General features: G+C 34.8%; 8 protein-coding genes and 1 pseudogene across 11 annotated transcripts; 2 read left to right on the forward strand and 7 right to left on the reverse strand.

The window, feature by feature from the left end:
- Positions 1 to 1,431: 1,431 nt before the first annotated feature.
- Art8 (Arginine methyltransferase 8) lies at positions 1,432 to 19,410 on the forward strand. The gene is made up of 4 exons (XM_088030692.1): positions 1,432 to 1,844; positions 16,470 to 16,706; positions 18,600 to 18,787; positions 18,832 to 19,410. The coding sequence occupies exons 1-4, from the start codon at positions 1,794 to 1,796 to the stop codon at positions 19,394 to 19,396; spliced, it is 1,041 nt and encodes a 346-aa protein (XP_087886818.1). The 5' UTR covers positions 1,432 to 1,793; the 3' UTR covers positions 19,397 to 19,410.
- On the reverse strand, positions 1,868 to 3,349 carry LOC148180989 (prostaglandin reductase 1-like). 3 transcript variants are annotated; one of them, XM_088030673.1, is made up of 4 exons: positions 3,189 to 3,349; positions 2,788 to 3,004; positions 2,178 to 2,737; positions 1,868 to 2,127 (listed from the first exon to the last, which is right to left on the reverse strand). In XM_088030673.1, the coding sequence occupies exons 2-4, from the start codon at positions 2,985 to 2,987 to the stop codon at positions 1,898 to 1,900; spliced, it is 990 nt and encodes a 329-aa protein (XP_087886799.1). In that variant the 5' UTR covers positions 2,988 to 3,004; positions 3,189 to 3,349; the 3' UTR covers positions 1,868 to 1,897. The 3 variants fall into 3 exon arrangements, with proteins under 3 accessions (XP_087886799.1, XP_087886808.1, XP_087886793.1); XM_088030682.1 differs by lacking the exon at positions 3,189 to 3,349 and adding an exon at positions 3,086 to 3,178; XM_088030667.1 differs by lacking the exon at positions 3,189 to 3,349 and having other exon boundaries at positions 2,788 to 3,182.
- LOC148180990 (prostaglandin reductase 1-like) lies at positions 3,587 to 4,982 on the forward strand. The gene is made up of 5 exons (XM_088030704.1): positions 3,587 to 3,898; positions 3,945 to 4,047; positions 4,097 to 4,261; positions 4,308 to 4,681; positions 4,730 to 4,982. The coding sequence occupies exons 1-5, from the start codon at positions 3,793 to 3,795 to the stop codon at positions 4,957 to 4,959; spliced, it is 978 nt and encodes a 325-aa protein (XP_087886830.1). The 5' UTR covers positions 3,587 to 3,792; the 3' UTR covers positions 4,960 to 4,982.
- LOC148180991 (prostaglandin reductase 1-like) lies at positions 5,172 to 6,516 on the reverse strand (annotated as a pseudogene). The gene is made up of 4 exons (XR_015769650.1): positions 6,362 to 6,516; positions 6,220 to 6,322; positions 5,982 to 6,164; positions 5,172 to 5,936 (listed from the first exon to the last, which is right to left on the reverse strand). The product of XR_015769650.1 is annotated as a prostaglandin reductase 1-like (transcript).
- LOC148180992 (prostaglandin reductase 1-like) lies at positions 6,937 to 8,379 on the reverse strand. Its single transcript, XM_088042805.1, has 5 exons — positions 8,169 to 8,379; positions 7,980 to 8,082; positions 7,739 to 7,921; positions 7,313 to 7,692; positions 6,937 to 7,258 (listed from the first exon to the last, which is right to left on the reverse strand). Exons 1-5 carry the CDS (start codon positions 8,326 to 8,328, stop codon positions 7,029 to 7,031), a joined length of 1,056 nt encoding a protein of 351 aa, XP_087898931.1. The 5' UTR covers positions 8,329 to 8,379; the 3' UTR covers positions 6,937 to 7,028.
- On the reverse strand, positions 8,485 to 9,818 carry LOC148180993 (prostaglandin reductase 1-like). The gene is made up of 5 exons (XM_088042794.1): positions 9,613 to 9,818; positions 9,470 to 9,572; positions 8,947 to 9,415; positions 8,792 to 8,903; positions 8,485 to 8,744 (listed from the first exon to the last, which is right to left on the reverse strand). Exons 1-5 carry the CDS (start codon positions 9,776 to 9,778, stop codon positions 8,515 to 8,517), a joined length of 1,080 nt encoding a protein of 359 aa, XP_087898920.1. The 5' UTR covers positions 9,779 to 9,818; the 3' UTR covers positions 8,485 to 8,514.
- LOC148180994 (prostaglandin reductase 1-like) lies at positions 11,343 to 12,700 on the reverse strand. The gene is made up of 5 exons (XM_088035362.1): positions 12,558 to 12,700; positions 12,409 to 12,511; positions 11,913 to 12,360; positions 11,758 to 11,863; positions 11,343 to 11,704 (listed from the first exon to the last, which is right to left on the reverse strand). The coding sequence occupies exons 1-5, from the start codon at positions 12,661 to 12,663 to the stop codon at positions 11,403 to 11,405; spliced, it is 1,065 nt and encodes a 354-aa protein (XP_087891488.1). The 5' UTR covers positions 12,664 to 12,700; the 3' UTR covers positions 11,343 to 11,402.
- LOC148180995 (prostaglandin reductase 1-like) lies at positions 13,231 to 14,559 on the reverse strand. The gene is made up of 5 exons (XM_088040811.1): positions 14,429 to 14,559; positions 14,280 to 14,382; positions 13,783 to 14,230; positions 13,627 to 13,732; positions 13,231 to 13,577 (listed from the first exon to the last, which is right to left on the reverse strand). Exons 1-5 carry the CDS (start codon positions 14,532 to 14,534, stop codon positions 13,279 to 13,281), a joined length of 1,062 nt encoding a protein of 353 aa, XP_087896937.1. The 5' UTR covers positions 14,535 to 14,559; the 3' UTR covers positions 13,231 to 13,278.
- On the reverse strand, positions 15,081 to 16,445 carry LOC148180996 (prostaglandin reductase 1-like). Its single transcript, XM_088030656.1, has 5 exons — positions 16,272 to 16,445; positions 16,123 to 16,225; positions 15,621 to 16,068; positions 15,466 to 15,571; positions 15,081 to 15,418 (listed from the first exon to the last, which is right to left on the reverse strand). The coding sequence occupies exons 1-5, from the start codon at positions 16,375 to 16,377 to the stop codon at positions 15,117 to 15,119; spliced, it is 1,065 nt and encodes a 354-aa protein (XP_087886782.1). The 5' UTR covers positions 16,378 to 16,445; the 3' UTR covers positions 15,081 to 15,116.
- Positions 19,411 to 19,685: the final 275 nt, after the last annotated feature.

The raw sequence follows: 19,685 nt of genomic DNA on the forward strand, positions 1-19,685 counted from the left end.
GCAAGATTAATTATTTAAAAAATTAAGTTTTTTATGAAAACTTTGGAAATGAGAAATTTATAATGAAGTGTACAGTGTAAATTCTGGCGCATCCACCATTTTTTTATAATTTTTACAAATTTATGAATCTTCGGTTAAAAATAACTATGTATTAAAATATCGAAACATATCCCTGAAACAAAATAAGATAAAAATTATTACTGTGTATGGTAGCGTTGAATGTATAACATTAAATACGTTATTGTCTCAAAATTAACTAACTTTAAATAGGTCGAATGTTTGTCTAAATTCCTTGTGTAACTTCTTTAGTAGCAGTTTGACGATTCTCTTAGAAATTTATTCAAAATGAGTATTTTTTTGGTTTTGTTTTTTTTTTCGTGCAATTTCTATATGTTTACTTTATTTAGCATGAAAATTGTACACTCTTGACAGCAATGTCATTATTTGACAAGTTATTTTCATTAATTTCAAAATCTTTTGCCACTTTCCAAAATGCTTTCTAATGATGAAAGAGTTGATATAATTTTGATTTAAAAAGAATGTATGCACTACTTGTTTTCCATTAATCTTTTATCGTTGAAAATAAATTATTGGTTTAAAGAAATTTTGCTGTATTTATGAAGTACAGATTTTTATTACAAAAACGTTTTTGAAAATTTATATTCTCTCTATTAAGCCTTTCCTTAAGAGGACAAAATCCTTAATTTCATTGGTGTCCGCTTCCACTGTATACGTTTTTACATTTTTCTCATAAACTACAAAGGATGAGAGTTTGAAAATTTCGGAACAAAAGTAAGCAAACAAGACGAATCGAATGACAACATTCACATAATTGTGAAACTTCTGCTTATGTGAGAAGTAGTAGTCAACTTGCTTATTTTAAATGGAACACTCTATACATATATTGTTGCATTTTCAGATTCTACATTCAAAGTAGGGATCATTTTATGTATAATTACTTAAGGGGATATCGAACAAATTTCAGTTCAGGGCAAATTCAATGTATTTTTCCAAACACGATTACTCGAAGACTATTTGAGCAAATAAAAAATTGGCCTAAGGTGCAACGGCACCCTGAAAGTATTGCTACTGGTCCATATAATGAGATTGTGGTATTTGAAGCAATCGCTGAAGATTCCCCTATTAGTGAAAAAACACTGGCTAGATAGATTGGCATTAGTTAATCCTTGGTTAATCGGTTAAAAGTTCTGCAGAGTCTTACACAGTCAAATCTTTAATTTTTTTGAAAATGTACAAGATTCGGCAAACTAACGTTGATAAAACACAAGTGGCTGAGATTTTAGAGCTTTGACAACGTTATGCACATTTTTAAAATTTTATTTCTTTGTACAATTAGATGCAACCAATAATACACCTTTTAGTTGCATGGGTGTGGCGGTGTGTGACGGTCTTTGGGGTGGGGGTAGGTAGCTAGGTTCACACAAATACGGTGATGTATGTCAAACACAGAGGAGAGATTTATCACGTGACTGAGAAATGTCAACGTCAAATTGTGGTCAAATTAAAGGCTTGTTCACAAAGACATTTTTAAGTTTTCGCATAAAACACAACAAAAAAAAACCCCCAATAATTAAAATTTTTTAAATTGTGTCAAGTTAAGTTCCTTGTTCTTAAAAACGATATACCCATTAATTGTCAATGTTGTTTTTATTTTATAATGTGGCGGGTTCACAAACAACACTACATGTGTTCGAACGATTAAATGTTTTTGTGTTGAATTGGAATTTATTTTGTGCTTTTTTAAGTTAAATCAACGTTCAAATATAACGAGCATGGAGCCAATGGACTCTACTGATTATTTCCAGAGTTATCAGGATTTGTCGGTGAGTGGTTTTGACACTTAACATAACCTCAAATAATCTCGTTTATTTATTTGTTACACTTTAACGATGGCTTTTCCGAAGTTTTTTCCACTCAAAAGCTCAATGAACGCACGGGGTGTGTTTTCAAACCCTTGAGTGATCGTTTCAAAATTCTTCAATTCACCACTCTTTACCAATTGTTTGTTTTCTGCAATTCCTTCTTCCCATTGATTTTGCCATCGCAGCACGTTGAAGCCTTCCATCACAAGATGGTAGATTTTAACAGGTGTTTGGACTTCTTTTGCTATAATAATCTGTCTAGTCTTGACATCAAAAATGGGCTTGGGTACTAACCTTTTGGTGTAGACTCATTGTATGTTGAAACAGCTCCACAAATCGCGACATTACCAAACTTGTTCATTCTATTTAGTACAGAGGAGCTAATTTCACCTCCTACATTATCAAAATATCCATCGACTCTGTCTGGGGTTGCTTTCGTGAGATCTTCCTCGAAAGTTGGGGATTTATAGTTCACAAAAGCGTCGTATCCTACATCACGAACCAGTCGTTGTCCTTTAGCGTCTGAACTTGTAATTCCAACAACTTTACAGCCTTGGATCTTCGCAATTTGCCCCACAGTGATACCCACAGATCCTGCTGCCCCAGACACCACAACAGTTTGTCCTGATTTGGGTTTGCATATGTTTAACAATCCAAATCGGGCAGTGTTTCCAGTGAGCCCTAACACTCCCAAAGCTAAGGATCTTGGTAGAGAATCATAATCCTTGAGAAGTCGTGGTGGAAATTTTACAAATTCTCCCGGCGATTCATTTCCAATTGTGTGGGTTCTCCAACCAAATTCTCCAACAATGTACTCCCCCACAGGATATTTGCGATTTTTGCTCTCAAGAATTCTGTAATTAGTCATTTTAGAACCTGACGACTGTCTTCAGGGATTATGTACTTTGCCACTTGTTCGCCTCTCATTGGTTTTCCGACAGCACTAGTAAAAGCACGCATGTAAGGATCAACACTCACATATTCAGCTTCTGCGAGAAATTCACCATCTTTGAGAGATGGTAAATCTTCCTCAACTAATTTAAAATTGTCTTCAGATGGATGACCATCGAATTTTTTACTCAAGATGATCGTTTTTGCCTTCATTATTTTCTCTAAGGATACTGAAAAGAATCTTTGACACTTGATTGTTAACATTGTAGTGGTTATAAGGTTATTTTTGTCCAAGGAAGGGGGGGATTTACATTGCTAGCGATGGAAATGAACATTGTGACTGATGATGCTGGACGAAACGTCGTTGCAGAAAAAAATGGAGTCAAAAGTAACAAAAATAAGTTTATTACTTACGAACACGACTTTGTTCAGTGATAATAAATATGCTGACTCATTATCAAGATAGTGAGGCTATTTATTTTGTTATCAATGTTATCAGGTTTTCTTATTTTTAAAACTTATTTTTAAAACTCGGACTCATTTTATTGGAACAATTCTACTTCTAGAATATAGTAGCGAATAAGTAAACACGTCGCGACGTTTTTATGATTCCAAGGACATCAATGAATATTGTTTGTGGAATTTATTTTAAGTATTAAAATGTCTGGCTATTTGGTGCATGCTATTGTTTAAGCGTTTTTTCTACAAGCAAATAAAAACCTGAAATTTTAGTGGTACCTACTATTTATTGCGTCTTTCAACGTCCTGTTATGATAACTGATTTAATTTGGTGATTTAATTATCAGTTATTTAGAATATCCAGTTTGTGTACGCAATTTTTAGTATCTATTCCTTATAAAAATTACTAATTCGTACAAAAAGTGCTTTATAATTATAACTGTCTTGCATTTGCATTGATTAAATACCGTCGGAAAGTTGCGTTGTCATTTTCCCGATATAATTCATAAATTAGTGCATTGTATTACAAATTATCACAAAGTAAGTTTCAAACAATACAATGGTGAAGGCTCGAAAATACGTCTATGTGAATCATTTTGACGGTCTTCCCAAAGCTACCGATTTAGAGCTAGTGGAAGAGGAATTACCTCCCCTCGAAGATGGAGGTAAGACCTTCATCGCTTTTTACTCAATTCCAATTTTTCTTCGTAGAATATCTAGCAGAAGCCATGTTTCTTAGTGTTGACCCTTATATGAGGGCATATGCTCCCGGTCTAGAACTAGGGACCACCTTCATCGGAGGACAAGTAGCCAAGTACGTCCTTTTAAGATCTGACAGTCAGTCAGCTTAATTCTTTCTGCAGGGTTACTGAGAGCAAAAACTCCGAGTACCCAGTGGGTGAACACATTGTTGGTCGGTTTGGATGGCGCACTCACACAATTCTAAATGCTGAATCCGATGTTTTTGTACTCCCTGATTTTGAAGGACTTCCTTTATCTTTGGGGGTGGGAGTTTTAGGGATGCCGGGGTAAGGTACCGGTAAAGATCCTCAATGATTCTGTAATTTCGTTTAGTAACACAGCCTATTTCGGTTTCTTGGAAATCTGTCAACCTAAACCTGCTGAAACCATCGTCGTGACGGGCGCAGCTGGTGCTGTTGGTAGCATTGTAGGCCAAATAGCCAAAATTAAAGGTTGCACCGTTGTTGGTATAGCTGGGTCAAACGAAAAAGGTAAATGGTTGATTGACGATCTCGGATTCGATCACTTCATTAACTACAAAGACGAGGATTTTGAAAATAAGTTGAAAGAAGTCACTCCTAATGGAATCGACTGTTATTTTGATAACGTAGGAGGAGAAATTAGTTCGATGATTTTGCGGCACATGAATCTTTATGGTCGGATCTCCGTTTGTGGGGCTATTTCTGGGTACAATGGTGCTACACCAGGTTTATGCGAAGTAGTAATTTGATTGAGTTTAATACTTTTGGTTTTAGTCACACCAATTCAGCGGTTTGTGGTGAGAAAACAGCTAAAATTGGAAGGATTTATCGTGACACGGTGGACTGATCGATGGTCGGAAGGTATTTTGCAAAACAAAGAGTGGATTAAGGAAGGAAAGCTAAAATATCGCGAGACGGTGACGGAAGGATTTGACAATATGTTTAAAGCTTTTGTTGAAATGTTACAAGGTGGCAATATCGGCAAGGCTGTCGTAAAAGCCTAAATTTTATGTTATAAGTTTTGTAAGACCACATCAAAGATCAATAAATACAAATACCATAAACTAAAGGAATTCCATTTTTCCTAGTCATTAGTGTTATTCGGCAACAAATAATGACAAAAAAGATTTAATGGCAAAAATTTAACATTACTTCGTTGTATCAAATTAGTGTAACCCAACAAACATAAATCTTAGAACAGATATAAGCCCTTTTAATACCTAGACACTGAAGTGTTTTTTTTCGAATGCTGTGAGTGATTAAATTGGGTACAGGGAGTGAAAAAAACAGTACAAAGATCCAGAAATATGTTTAAAAACTCATTCAAGCTTTCACAATGGCTTTCCCTTCGTTTCCCCCTTGCAGCATATCCACAAATGCGTTGAACATGTTGTCGAATCCTTCAGTAACCGTCTCCTTATATTTCAATTTTCCGCCTTTTATCCATTCTTTATTTTGCTCAATTCCTTGAAACCATTGATTCCACCAGTCATGTACATGGAAACCTTGCATCTTCAGCTGCTTGAAAACCAAAGGAAACTGCACATTATCAGCTAAAACCACAACTCAGTAAATGTGTAAAGATTTGCTAGAACTACCTTTTTGATACAGTTTATCGTCATTATATCCCGAAATGGCCCCACAAACTGACACACGTCCAAAAAGGTTTATTTTATTCATTATTGTTGAACTAATTTGTCCACCCACATTATCAAAATAACAGTCGATGCCGTCAGGTGCAACTTCCGCTAATTTTTCTTCAAAATTGTGGTCTTTGTAATTGACGAAATGGTCAAATTTGAGTTCTTCCATTAACCATTTACCTTTTTCGTCTGATCCAGTGATACCAATGACTTTGCAACCCTTTATTTTGGCGATTTGACCTACAATGCTGCCAACTGCACCAGCAGCTGCGGATACAGCGACGGTTTCATCCGGGCTAGGTTTGCATATTTCGAGAAAACCGAAATAGGCTGTGTTGCTAAATTGTACAAGTGAAGTTGTGTTAAAATAATTATAATTTTACCCAGGCATTCCTAAAACACCTAAAGCTAACGAAAGTGGTAGATTTTTTAAATCTGGAATTATCCAGGGATTTGGGAATCCTCTAGGATTCGGAGTGTCATCTGATACGGTGTGAGATCTCCATCCAAACTCTCCTACCACGTATTTGCCTGCTGGGTACTTCGGATTTTTACTTTCCAGAATTCTCATAATAACACAAGACCATAAGTATTAATACCCTTTCTTTTTGTATTACATACTTGGCTACTTGTGATCCTATAAATGTTTCTCCGAGACCAAGGGTGGACGCTCTAGATCTCATGTATGGATCTACGCTCAAATATACAGCTTCTGTCAAAAATTCTACCGAAAATGGAGGAAATGGCAATATGTTTTTGTTACCTCCATCCTTAATGACTGGTAGATATGTTATTCTTCTACTATCTTCAAATCTCCTGGTTTGGGCAATCCATCAAAGTGTTTGTGCAGGATATATTTTCTTGCTTTTACCATCATTTTGGTATTACACTCAACTATGAAATGTCTTAACAAACAAACAAACAGACAAACATATTTCAAAATAGATTTTAGCAACAGCAAGGTCAGTGCTCATTGTTTTATAAAATTAATTATGATTCAGCAATTGAATTTTCGATGTAAACTAGCTAATTTTAACACATTACAGGATGATTATTGTCACAGCTATAGAAAAAATTACAATTAAAATTACTAAATTAATAATTATTAATTAAATAATTACTAAATTAATAATTATTAAATTACAAATTAAGTTGGTTGAGCTTGTCTCAACCAACTTAATTACTGATTAATCAATGTTAACTTGTAATACTCCTAATTTATTGCTCTTTTGCACTTCGATCGTAACGTTTTAGTTTCAGTTCACAAGAATTTTCTAGGGCATGTTTTTTTTTAATAATTCAATATTAATTCAACAGGAACAATTTTTTGCTTTTATTGTTTTATTATAAATTCAGTATTACCAACTTTTTTAGCCCATATAATAAAAGCGTACATGAGTAAATTTAACAAAATACATTCGTATATAAATTCATACTTTTACAATAGCTTTTCCCGTATTTCCTCCTTGTAACATATCCACAAATGCTGCAAACATACTGTCAAATCCTTCAGTAACGGTTTCCTTATATTTCAACTTCCCCTCTTTGATCCATTGTTTGTTCTGTTGGATACCTTCAAACCATCTTTCTAACCAACGGTGAACCAAAAATCCTTCAACTTTTAACTGTTTAAACACCAATGCGAATTGCACAGCATCGGCTGGAACGAAAAATCTTAGCTACTGCCTTGTCCTTCGACACTCTTCATTCATACCTTTTGATTCCTCTTTGTCATTGTATCCTGAAATAGCTCCACAGACCGACACACGTCCAAAAAGATTCATTTGATTCATAATCAAAGTACTGATTTGTCCACCAACGTTATCAAAATAGCAATCAATACCTTTGGGGGCTGCGTTTTTCAATTTCGTTTCAAAATCTTTGTCTTTGTAGTTAATAAAGTGATCGAATTTGAGTTCGTCGGTTAGCCATTTTCCTTTTTCTTCAGATCCAGCAATGCCGATCACTTTGCATCCTTTAATTTTTGCGATTTGACCTACGAGACTACCAACAGCTCCAGCGGCGCCAGTCACAGCGACAGTTTCACCAGATTTAGGTTTACAGATTTCCAAAAAACCGAAATAAGCTGTGTTACTAAACAGAGATGATATCAGTGAATTTTGAATAAGTTTGGGCTTACCCAGGCATTCCCAAAGCACCCAAGGCGAGAGACAAGGGTAGACCTTCCAAATCAGGGATCATCCAAGCACTAGGAAATCCATTCGCGTTAGGCTTTCCATCAGAAATGGTGTGACTTCTCCAACCAAAATCACCCACGACGTGTTTTCCGACTGGAAATTTCGGGTTTTTGCTTTCCAGTACTCTGAGAAGAAGTCAGAAATAACGTGAAATTGAAATTCAGGCAGTTATTGGCATTTTACTTAGCTACTTGGGATCCAATAAACGTTCGTCCAAGTTTCAACGACGGCGCATATGCTCGCATGTATGGATCGACACTTAAATAAACCGCCTCTGTCAAAAACTCTGTCGAAAAATTGTATCAGCGCACGTTCTCAATGTTTATTTATGCCTTGAGTATAAATATTTTTATACTCAATGATTTATGTTACCTCCATCTTTGATCGCCGGTAATTCTTCTTCAACTAATTTCAAATCGGTCGCTTTAGGAAGCCCTACAAACTGCTTCTCTAATATGTAGCGTTTAATCTTCACCATACTTTTAAAGTGTTGTGCACTTTCACTAAATAATCGTTTAACAGGGATTGACATGGAACTATTTTTATATATAGCTGAACGATAATCCCACTCAAGGTCGATGTGTAAAATGTTTTTCTAGTATCGTTTATCAGTTGAAAAATGATGAAGCACTTTTTTATGTAGTCTAAACATCATTGGTCCTTTTTTATATAAATAAATACTACGTAATAATATTTTAGGGTTATTTATTTGATCTTTTCAGACTTTAACAATAGCTTTCCCTAAATTCTTCCCTTGCAGCATCTCAATAAACGCTTTGATCATGTTATCAAAACCCTGGGTCACGGTTTCTGAGTACTTCAACTTCCCTTCTTTAAGCCATTGCAGAGCACTTTGAAACGATTCATGTGCCCTATCATTGTATAAATAATTCTGAAACCCTTTCATTGTAAGTTGATTGTGAATCATATACATTTGCACCACCCCCACTACAATTTATCTATAAATTTACTTTTTGTCCACTTTAAATTATCACCTCTTGGTGGATCCGTAACTTCATGATTGTAAGACGAAATGGACCCACAAACTGATATTCGGCCATATTCTCTCATATGTCGCATGACTGTGGTACTGATCTCACCTGCAACCTGATCAAAATCATAACAAAAACACAACGCCGTTGTTACAAACGTTGTCAAAATAGCAGTCGATGCCTTCTGGTGCTAATTCGTCAAGTTTCTTATCCAAGTCGTCGGTTTTATAGTTGGCAAAACCGTCGAATCCTAAAGTGTCGACAAGGTAGCGCCCTTTCTCGTCTGATCCTGTGATTCCAAGTACTTTACACCCTTTAATTTTTGCTATTTGTCCAACGATCATTCCAACAGCTCCTGCGGCTCCGGAAACTGCTACAACTTCTCCAGGTTTAGGTTTACAGTTTTCTAAAAACCCAAAGTAAGCGGTGGATCCAGGCATTCCTAACACCCCTAAGACATAAGATAAGGGGAAATTTTCTAAATCTGGAATGATGTAAGGGGCGGGGGCGTTTCCTGCTCCAGCTACATCATTAGGAAGACCTGAAGAGATGGTGTGGCTTCTCCAGTCGAATTTTCCGACAACGAACTTGCCAACGGGGTATTTATCATTTTTACTTTCCACAACCCTGTAAATTTTAACTATCGAGTAACTATCGATCTTATGAAAAAGTAAAACGTACTTTGCAATTTGAGTCCCTACCATGACATCCCCAAGTTCGATATTGTGGGCATACGCTCGCATGTAAGGGTCCACACTCAAATAAACCGCCTCTGCAAGGAATTCTGGGACAAACAAATGATTTTGCCCAATCAGAATACTCACCTCCATTTTTCAAAGGGGGTAACAATTCTTCTATTATTTTAAAATCGGTTTCTTTGGGCATGCCATCGAAACGTTTGGTGATGACATATTTCTTTGCCGTTACCATTTTGTTTAGTGATTGTTTGGTTAGTTTGGCGGATAAGATATGAAACCTTCTTGCTGCCATAGCACGTGATTAAATGATAATTATTTTTAGGAATGTTTGTTTCTTGGTGGGTATTAATAGTTTTGTGGATAGATCACCAGTTATACACTTTTGTGTGTCGTGAGCGGTTGTAGATAAAACGTAGGGAGTGAAATGACATTGTAATAAGCTCGTGAGATTTGTATCACTCGCGTTAACGCTCTTATGATCCAAAATAATTTAGAAATGGGTGATTTCAAATGGTTGATAAACAAATCTCACTAAGGTGAGCCAAATTAAAAAATGACCATAAAAAATTTCTATTGGTTACAGTTTTTGAGAACAATAAAACTTTAAGATCTTTAAGTTAGGAAAATTGTTTTTTTTTTAATCTCGATCCCATAGAAAACAAATATTTTACAATAAACTGTCAATGACGCCAGTAAACATGTTGTGGTTATTACAAAACAAAATTTTGGCCTAGGTGAAATAAAACCCGAAAATAAAAATGTTAAGATTTGACCCATTGCGATTGAGCAATTTACTGCTGCATGTTCATTCATGATAAAGACATTCATCATAAGCGACAAAGTCGAAAAAAAGACCAATTGCCTATAAAAACTTTTTTGGTGGCATACATTAACCACTGATAAATAAAATTTTCTTTTTTAACTATTTCGAAAACCGTTACCAATTTGAAATTTTTGTTATCATAACTGTATAAGCAAACTCAGATTAACTAGAAATTATGCAAATTACTAATGGCACAAATAATTATTTTGAAATTGTTGGCCAGTGTTATTATAGTATGTATCTTCAAATTTATATACCTCTTAACGTAGTGTTATTTTTTAATTCATACTCATCGACATTATTATTTGTTACATTTGTTCAAAGGTATTAGAAATGTTTGCACTTTCTAACACCTGAGTAAAATCAAAGCATTCCTGCGTGGTATGTGATTATGAAACAACACAAATTACGACATCTTTTTATCTTATCAAAACGTGATTCTTGTGTTTTTGAGTCTTTGCATCGATTTATCGATTTATCGATTTGCACTCTTGAGAATTTGTAGACATAATGCATACACATACTAAATTTGTATGGGTAAGATTAATAAGAACATATTCAACAAAAGACTCAAATGAAATTTTCAGATAAAAGTGATAACACAAAGAAAAATAACGAGATCATTGTGTAACAAAGAAATATGTATAAAAAATGTAGAACGGAACAGAAACAACAAGAGAAAGAAACCTTGATGGAGCCAAAATTTTAGTTCGTTTAATGATTCTCTTGTGTCTTGAAAGTTTTAATTAATTTGTTTTTTTTTAATTTATTTTTAATTTTTGTGTCTTCGTAAGTATTTTTTTCACCATATTTGAATTCTGCTGATTTTTTTTGACTTTTTTCATTTGTCTTGAAAGATACCTTTATTTTTTTTATCCAATTGCAGACCTATAATCTTCAAAGCTCAAAAACTGTTTTATTTTTGGAAAGTTTAATATCATAACTCCAGATACCAGATAATTAATTGTCTTAATTGAAAGATTAAGATTACAATTATATCGTAATCACGAGTTTAACAATCAATAAACTTACATACGTGAAATATTTTTACTATTTTATTTCATGTTATAATAAGTGTACAGTAAATAATCAGTTAGACATTGATCTTTTTGAACTTACTTAGGGCATTGTGAAAGTTTAGTGACTCGTTTTCTACATGCGAAGCTTTCGCTCTCACCAATGCCTTTCCTGTATTTTCACCTTTAAGTAGACCAATCAAGGCTTTCGTGGCGTTTTCGAAACCATCAGTTATGGTTTCACGATACTTTATACGATTCTCCTGCACCCATTGTAGGTTTTGTTTAATTCCTTCCATCCAGCGATCACGAAACTGAGTAGCTATAAAGCCTTGCACCAGAAGTTGATTTCGGACAATATGAGGCTGAACAATGGTCGCTGAAATAATCGGTGTACTTAAATCTAAATCTTTTCGTTTTGGATTGTAATACCTTTAACTGGAACCTTGCTGTTGTACGCGGAAATAGAACCGCAAACAGACACGCGACCTCCTATATTCATAAGCTCCATAACGGCGCTGCTGATATCACCTCCAACCTAACAAGTTTTTTTGAACTTGGTACTTTAAAATTTAAATGCAACTTACGTTATCAAAGTAGCAATCAATTCCCTTGGGAGCTGCCGCTTTCAAACTTTCTCTCAAGTTAGTGGTGGTTTTATAATTAATGACCTGATCAAAACCGATGGATTCCAACCAATGAGCTTTTTCAACGGATCCCGCAATTCCGATGACTCTGCAGTTTTTAATTTTGGCGATTTGGCCGACGTGGCTTCCGACAGCGCCAGCGGCACCACTCACCACGACAGTCTCACCTTCTTTGGGTTTGCAGATGTCTAAAAAGCCGTAGAGAGCGGTTATTCCGGGCATACCAAGAACTCCCAACGCTAAAGATTTGGGAAGATGACCAATGTCAGGCAAAATATAAAGAAACTCATTTTGTCCAGGATTCTTAATGATTGTGTGACTGCGCCAACCGATATTTGCAACAACGACTTCTCCAACTGGAAATTTGGAATTCTTCGATTCAGTGATTCTAAAACCTCAATTTTAATTTCTGACACTTTCAAAGTCTCCTGTTTACTTTGCTACTTGAGTTCCGATCATAACTTGTCCCACTGTGTAGTTCCTAGCGTAAGCTCTCATGTAGGGATCGACACTAAGGTACAAATTTTCCACCAAAAATTCTGTAACACAACGTTCTAGACGACGACAATTAATTTTTTTTCTTACCTCCATCTTCAATAGGCGGTAATTCTTCCTCTTTTAGTTTCAAGTCACTTTCTTGAATCTCGCCATCAAAAATTTTTGCGACGGTGTAGAATTGTGCTTTCACCATCTTGATCGATTGTTAGCAAATGTACTAACTCATGTTCATTTCTGTTATCTCGTTACGTCATCACCAGTTTTTATCGATAACGTTTTGTTTTCGATTTCTTGATTGTATTGTTTTGGATTTATTACATGTTTTTTCTAGTGTTTTTACTTCTCACTTTTTTGGAGAATATCTTGTTCTGCTTGTATGGTTTAAAATTATTTTTTTTTGTAACTCTTGATTCGTTTGTACTTTGGATTCATAATAATATCAAGTTCTTTAGATTCTTTAGATTTTTCAAACTTAAGATTTTGTCTAATTTTTTCGTTTTTAAAATTCTATAGATTTGATTTTATTTCATTTTTTTAAGTTTGCTTTATTTGAAGTATTGGGTTTTTTTTTGAAAGGCTTGAGACTGACTTATTGTCTTTTCGTAATTTTTGGTATCTGTCCTAGAAAAACGGAGTTTGCGAAAAAGAAGCTTCTGAGACCTTCTTTATTGTAGAACTTTTTTTATTATTTTTTTGCATTTTTAAGACAACTTCAAATTAAGGACTAATCACGGGAAAATATATGATAAATTAATAAACGTTATAGTTTGGAAAGATTTTTCACTAATCTAGTACAATCCATATCTTCTTAATTTAACTTTTTAAACTTACTTAAAGCATTGTGAAAATTTAGCGATTCGTTTTCTACATGCGATGCTTTAGCTCTGACGACTGCTTTTCCAGTATTTTCGCCTTTAAATATACCAATCAAGGCTTTCGTGGCGTTTTCGAAACCATCAGTTATGGTTTCACGATATTTTATACGATTTTCTTGCACCCATTCTAGGTTTTGTTTAATTCCTTCCATCCAACGATCTTGAAACTTAGTAACGATAAAGCCTTCCACCCGAAGTTGATTTCGGACAATAAAAGGTTGGACAATGATCGCTGAAATTTTGGATTTATATTTAGATCTTTTCGTTTTGATATACAATACCTTTAACCGGAACTCGGCTGTTGTATGAGGAAATAGAACCACAAACAGAGACACGGCCTCCTATATTCATAAGCTCCATAACGGCGCTGCTGATATCACCTCCAACCTATCAATTTTTGTTTGAATTTGGTACTTTAAAATTAATTTTCAAATTACGTTATCGAAGTAGCAATCAATTCCCTTGGGAGCTGCCGCTTTCAAACTTTCCCTCAAGTCTGTGGTGGTTTTATAGTTAATGACGTGATCAAATCCTATGGATTCCAACCAACGAGCTTTTTCATCGGATCCCGTGATTCCGATGACTCTGCATTTTTTGATTTTGGCGATTTGACCGACGTGGCTTCCGACAGCACCAGCGGCACCACTCACCACGACAGTGTTACCTTCTATGGGTTTGCAAATGTCCAAAAAGCCATAGAGAGCGGTTACTCCGGGCATTCCAAGAACCCCTAAACCTAAAGATTTAGGGAGAAGACCAATATCAGGCAAAATGTAGATATGCTCATTAAGATCGGAATTTTTAATGATAGTGTGGCTGCGCCAACCTATATTTGCAACAACGACTTCTCCAACTGGAAATTTGGAATTTTTTGATTCAAGTATTCTGAAACATCAGATGTTAACTTTAGGAAACTTCGAGCCTTCGTGCTTACTTTGCTACTTGAGTGCCGATCATAACTTGACCCACAGTGTTGTTTCTAGCGTAACCTCTCATGTAGGGATCGACACTAAGGTACAAATTTTCCACCAAAAATTCTGTAACACAATGTTCTAGAAGATGACGACCAATTTTTTTTCTTACCTTCATCTTCAATGGGCGGTAATTCTTCCTCTCGTAGTTTCAAGTCACTTTCTTGAATCTCACCATCAAAAATTTTCTCGACGGTGTAGAATTGTGCTTTCACCATCTTGATCGCTTGTTAACAAAATGTGTCAAATCATTGGTCATCTCTGTTATCTCATTATGGCATTATCAGTTTTAATCGATGACGTATTCTCTTAGATTTTTTGATTGTATTGTTTTTGATTTATTACGTGATTTTGCTAATTTTTAACTTGTATTCTTTCGAGAATATCTAAAATTTTATTTGGTTTTGCTTTGTAACTCTTGAACCTTTTAGATTTTTTTCTGTATTCATAATAATATTAGGATCCCCAAGATCCTATAAATTTTTCAAAATTTCAAACGTAAGATTTTAACTAGTATTTAGAAATCCATAAATTGGATTTTGAGTGTTGAGTTCTCAATTTGTTTTTTGCATTATTCTGTGACACACTTTAAAGTTTAAGATTTTGAAAGTTATAATTTTTTGTATAACTATAGTCTTTAAAATCTTTAAAAGCACATTTTTTGGAAAGTTTAGGGAATCAATCAGATCGGAATTATATTATGTATAATACAAAAAATACAATATATCGTAGTCATGGAAAGGTATATGAATCAATAAACGACATAGTTGAAGAAATATTTTTACTAATTTGTACGTACATTAAACATTTAACTTTTTGAATTTACTTAGAGCATTTTGGAAATCAAGCGATTCGTTTTCCACATGCGATGCTTTTACTCGCACCAATGCTTTTCCTACATTTTCTCCTTTAAATATACCAATCAACGCTTTTGTGGTGTTTTCAAAACCATCAGTTATTGTTTCACGACACTTTATTTGATTCTGTTGCACCCATTCCAAATTTTGTTTTATCCCTTCCATCCAGCGATCATAAAACTGGGAAGCTACAAAACCTTCCACTCGCAGTTGACTATGGATAATAGAAGGTTGATTAATGGTAGCTAAAATATTCGTTATTATATTTGCACCTTTTCTTTCTAGTCAGTACCTTTAATGGTAATATTGCTGTTGAGGGTACTGATGGCACCACAGACAGAGACACGACCTCTTTTATTCATAACTGACATAACTTGAGTGCTGATCTCGCCTCCAACCTAATAACTCGTGTTACTTTGCTTTTTTTTAAATTGATTTTAATCTTACGTTATCGAAGTAGCAATCAATTCCATTGGGAGCCGCTAATTTCAAACTTTCTGTCAAGTCTTTGGTAGTTTTGTAGTTAATGACTTGATCAAAACCTATGGATTTCAACCAACTTGCTTTTTCATCGGATCCGGTAATACCAACGACTTTGCACTTCTTGATTTTGGCAATTTGACCAACGTGGCTTCCGACTGCGCCAGCGGCAGCAGTCACCACGACAGTCTCACCTTCTTTGGGTTTGCAGATGTCCAAAAAGCCATAGAGGGCCGCTATTCCGGTCCTACCAAGAACTCCCAAAGCTAGAGATTTGGGGAGATGTCCAATATCAGGCAAAATAAAAACCTCTGGGTTGAGAGAGGATTCTTTAACAATAGTGTGGGTGCGCCAACCGAAATTTCCAACTACGAATTGTCCAACTGGGAAGTTGGAATTCTTTGACTCAAGTATTCTAAAAAACCAAATTTTACCTTGACGAAATGAAACTTGGAAAACTCGTGTTTACTTTGCTACTTGTGTGCCGACCATAACCTGTCCCACAGACATTATTCTAGCGTACCCTCTCATGTAGGGGTCAACACTAAGGAACAAACTTTCCACCAAAAATTCTGTAACAAACTCTTATAGCAGACGATAACGAAATTCTTTTCCTACCTCCATCCTCAATGGGTGGTAATTCCTCATCCTGCAGCTTCAAGTCACTTTCTTGAATCTCACCGTCAAAAATCTTCGCGACTGTGTAGAATTGTGCTTTCACCATGTTGATCACTTGCAATGATGAACAACTGTGCTAACTCATGTTCATTTGTCGTTATCAACAATATATTCATCGATTAAGATAATTGATTTCAGATCCATCAACTGATGTTGAAAGATGTTGCAAGAAATAAAGCGTATAGGAAAGCTATTTTTGACAATGTGGATCAATTTAAAGGTCGGACAGTCCTAGATGTTGGGGCTGGTACAGGAATTTTATCTGTTATTTGTGCTCAAGCCGGGGCAGCGAAAGTCTACGCTGTTGAAGCGAATAATGTGCATAAAATTGCTGAAGAGGTAGTGAAAGAAAATGGGCTTGACGGAGTTGTTCAGGTAAGATATTAAAAGAAAAGAAATATACAGGATGTCTCAAAATCTGTGGACCAAAGAAGTGGTACACTGTTAATTAATACTCTAGGAAGACCAAAATTTTTATTCTTAAATTTTTCAAAATGTTCAAAACACTACTTTTTAGGTAAATGATAAATGGTTTCAATGATGCACTATTTAGCGCATTAAAGTTTTTGTAATAATGTCAGTTGCTCTGTAATACATATTTAGTATGTAATACATATTCATTAACATATTAAGTTATTGTTATCTGTGATTTTTTCCATTTCTGTTTGATTTTCTATAGGATTGATTATCAATATCATTTACGTTGGTATACGTCGCTTGATTATTTATTAATCTATTCGTTCATCTTATCTTTTGCTTGTGAGTTAGCAAATTGTACATTACTCATTGAAGATTAATGATCAATAATGCATTAGTTGTGCTTAACAGTAGATTTCAATTTGATTATTAGTTTTTTAACAAAGCTGGGTACTTTGTGACAAAAGGATAAGATTAAACACGAGATATAAGACAAGATCGTTTCTTTATAGACACTTGAGATAACAAATAATATGTAATTAAATTTCAATTTTATACCAAATAAAAAAAAATATTTAGAAGTAGGTACTAATAAATACATTTGTGTTCATACAAAACAATGATATAAATAAATACAATCTTTGTTATACACATTTTTTTAATGTTATAGTAGTGTCAAGATATGATGGACACTACCTTAAAATGTGGATAAACCTTGGTTAACTGAATGACAAAAATAATAAATCTTTCAGAAATTTGAAAGAAATAAGAGGAACTTTGTACCATAGTTTCTCAATTTTTTTCTTCTTTGTTTGTATTCTGATCAATTTTTTGCGCTTTGCTTTGAGAATTTGCATAACTACTAACAAATTCTTTAGTTGATTGCCGTCTTTGGTCTGAAAATGATATTCGTGACATATTATCGCGACTTGACTTGCTGTTCGCGTTTACCAAAACCCTAAATTGAAGTGTCCATGCATGCAGAGCGTATGAACGTTCGAACTTCTAAACTTTAGCAGACATGGTTTCAAAATCTTATTTGATCTAAATAATTGTTAATCGCTTGGTATAGGTATATAATCTTTATCGGATTCTGAATCTCAAAGAACTGGTCGGTTGTACTTTAAAGTAAACGGCAATGACCCACAATTGATTTACATTTTTTTAGTACATCAAATGCCTTCCACTTGAAGTAAATAATTAAAAAAAAACTGATTCAAAGAAAATTAAATAAGTAAAAAACATTAGTCATGTGGAATTTATCTTTTACGTGCGTACACTATTTTTAATACTAAAGTCTTATAACATAATTGAGTGTTTTTCTTATTTCAAGATAACAAAATTAGTACTTTGAAAAATGACAGTTATTTTTCCACTCAAGTAGCTTCTGGATTGCTGTAAAAATTTTATCACTTATGAATTTGTGTCTAATTCTAAATCACGTGTTCATGTTTAAATCTAATCTCCGAAAAAGAGGTCTAAAACTGCTTGTGCTCTATCAGATCGTAAAATATCATAAAATCAAAACTATTTAAAGCAATTCTTAATAAGACAATGCTCCATATCTCCGAAACTATGACAAATAGAAAGATGACGTTTTCGCCATAGTTTTTCTCGCATTTTTGTTGTCTAGAATCTACTCCCAGATATCCAAAATTTATGGTCGATTTTTTTTCAAATCCGACTCAAGTGATGTAAAATTTATAATTTTTGGTTTTTGACTCTCACTCATAAACTATTTGACCTACCGATTTGTATTTCGGTCAATACGTATCTCGTTTACTTAAGTAAACTTAAGTTATTGTATCGCTAATTTTTTTTCCTATTCTACAAATAAAATTCAACTTCCAGGTCATTCATTCCAGAATCGAAAACGTTTCTTTGCTCGAAAAAGTAGACATCATAGTCTCTGAATGGATGGGCTTCTACCTTCTTCACGAAGGAATGTTAGATTCTGTAATTTTTGCAAGAGACAAATTCCTGAAGACCGGCGGACTCATTTTCCCCGAATCGGCGACGCTATACTCAGCACCATGCAGGTTCGGTTTTTATTCTAATTTCTAAAACGTTTTTACGTTCGTAGAGTTCCAGATATGTACGACTATTGGACAGACGTTGAAGGAGTTTCCATGAAAAGTTTTAGTGAAAAGCTTCGTTCAGGAACATCGAACAAACCAGAAACTGCTGCTGTTTCTGCAGAGAATATTTTGTCTGACCCTGAAGTTGTGATGTGGATTGATTTAAGAGAAGTTACGTTGGATGACATCAGTGCTACCAAAATTCAGCATTTTGCGGTTGCGAACAAGACGGGAAAATACCAAGGAATTTGTTTATGGTTTACTTGTGCTTTCCCGTCGTTTTCTACAGAACCGGTGATTTTGTCGACTTCACCTGAAGATCCTGAGACTCATTGGAAGCAAACAACAATTGTATTACCTACAGAGCTAGAAGTTGAAGAAAAAGCTCCAATTGTTTACGAAATATCTTTAGCTAGGTCTAGTGAAAGCGACAGGAGGTACAACATAGAAGTGACCATGCTTGATCCCGAAGAAGTGGAACATCCCGAATATTGTGTTTGCCACATGACCAAGTGCATCCTTGTCAGAGCCATGTTAGAAAAATACGAAACAGAGTGTTTATCGAAATAAACTTTTCGCACTCATGTAGATTTTCCTATAAAACTACCCACGGTTTTAAACAATGAAATCGATATCTTCGGACACATACTGTGTGGTCATAAAATATCCCCTCATGTTACAAAAGAATAAGTAGGCGAATAGATCCCGCCATAACGAGATTAGAGTGTGGTAAGCCGTGTCCGTGGGTTGGGTATTGTTAATATTTTCGAAGGTGCGTTCATAAAAAGCGTTTTTTCATAATCTTAAATTGCTTCGGTTGATGAGAAACGCGCCCTTCGGCGCAACTAAATGAAGACAT

The sequence above is a fragment of the Gnatocerus cornutus genome, chromosome 1, assembly GCF_029298725.1.
Source record: "Gnatocerus cornutus isolate USDA-ARS CGAHR chromosome 1, icGnaCorn1.1, whole genome shotgun sequence".
Taxonomy (NCBI): Eukaryota; Metazoa; Arthropoda; class Insecta; order Coleoptera; family Tenebrionidae; genus Gnatocerus; species Gnatocerus cornutus.

Bases quoted from the DNA above. Each gene is read 5' to 3' on its own strand.
- LOC148180990 (XM_088030704.1), top strand. From the start codon at position 3,793: ATGGTGAAGGCTCGAAAATACGTCTATGTGAATCATTTTGACGGTCTT. The intron at 4,262-4,307 runs GTAAGGTACCGG...AATTTCGTTTAG, and splicing joins GGAGTTTTAGGGATGCCGGG to TAACACAGCCTATTTCGGTT. The intron at 4,682-4,729 runs GTTTATGCGAAG...TTTTGGTTTTAG, and splicing joins GTACAATGGTGCTACACCAG to TCACACCAATTCAGCGGTTT.
- LOC148180994 (XM_088035362.1), bottom strand. From the start codon at position 12,663: ATGGTGAAAGCACAATTCTACACCGTCGCAAAAATTTTTGATGGCGAG. The intron at 12,361-12,408 runs GTAAACAGGAGA...TTGAGGTTTTAG, and splicing joins ATCGGAACTCAAGTAGCAAA to AATCACTGAATCGAAGAATT. The intron at 11,864-11,912 runs GTAAGTTGCATT...AAAACTTGTTAG, and splicing joins TTGATTGCTACTTTGATAAC to GTTGGAGGTGATATCAGCAG.
- LOC148180992 (XM_088042805.1), bottom strand. From the start codon at position 8,328: ATGTCAATCCCTGTTAAACGATTATTTAGTGAAAGTGCACAACACTTT. The intron at 7,922-7,979 runs GTAAAATGCCAA...ACTTCTTCTCAG, and splicing joins ATTGGATCCCAAGTAGCTAA to AGTACTGGAAAGCAAAAACC. The intron at 7,259-7,312 runs GTATGAATGAAG...TTTTCGTTCCAG, and splicing joins TGACAAAGAGGAATCAAAAG to CCGATGCTGTGCAATTCGCA.
- LOC148180996 (XM_088030656.1), bottom strand. From the start codon at position 16,377: ATGGTGAAAGCACAATTCTACACAGTCGCGAAGATTTTTGACGGTGAG. The intron at 16,226-16,271 runs GTAGGAAAAGAA...AGTTTGTTACAG, and splicing joins ACCACCCATTGAGGATGGAG to AATTTTTGGTGGAAAGTTTG. The intron at 15,419-15,465 runs GTACTGACTAGA...CGAATATTTTAG, and splicing joins CAGCAATATTACCATTAAAG to CTACCATTAATCAACCTTCT.
- LOC148180993 (XM_088042794.1), bottom strand. From the start codon at position 9,778: ATGGCAGCAAGAAGGTTTCATATCTTATCCGCCAAACTAACCAAACAA. The intron at 9,416-9,469 runs GTACGTTTTACT...TAAAATTTACAG, and splicing joins GTAGGGACTCAAATTGCAAA to GGTTGTGGAAAGTAAAAATG. The intron at 8,904-8,946 runs GTTTGTAACAAC...GATTTTGATCAG, and splicing joins TCGACTGCTATTTTGACAAC to GTTGCAGGTGAGATCAGTAC.
- LOC148180989 (XM_088030667.1), bottom strand. From the start codon at position 3,038: ATGTTAACAATCAAGTGTCAAAGATTCTTTTCAGTATCCTTAGAGAAA. The intron at 2,738-2,787 runs GTACATAATCCC...GACTAATTACAG, and splicing joins AGAGGCGAACAAGTGGCAAA to AATTCTTGAGAGCAAAAATC. The intron at 2,128-2,177 runs GTTAGTACCCAA...AGATTATTATAG, and splicing joins CAATGAGTCTACACCAAAAG to CAAAAGAAGTCCAAACACCT.
- LOC148180995 (XM_088040811.1), bottom strand. From the start codon at position 14,534: ATGGTGAAAGCACAATTCTACACCGTCGAGAAAATTTTTGATGGTGAG. The intron at 14,383-14,428 runs GTAAGAAAAAAA...ATTGTGTTACAG, and splicing joins ACCGCCCATTGAAGATGAAG to AATTTTTGGTGGAAAATTTG. The intron at 14,231-14,279 runs GTAAGCACGAAG...CTGATGTTTCAG, and splicing joins ATCGGCACTCAAGTAGCAAA to AATACTTGAATCAAAAAATT.
- Art8 (XM_088030692.1), top strand. From the start codon at position 1,794: ATGGAGCCAATGGACTCTACTGATTATTTCCAGAGTTATCAGGATTTG. The intron at 1,845-16,469 runs GTGAGTGGTTTT...AATTGATTTCAG, and splicing joins AGAGTTATCAGGATTTGTCG to ATCCATCAACTGATGTTGAA. The intron at 16,707-18,599 runs GTAAGATATTAA...TTCAACTTCCAG, and splicing joins GGCTTGACGGAGTTGTTCAG to GTCATTCATTCCAGAATCGA.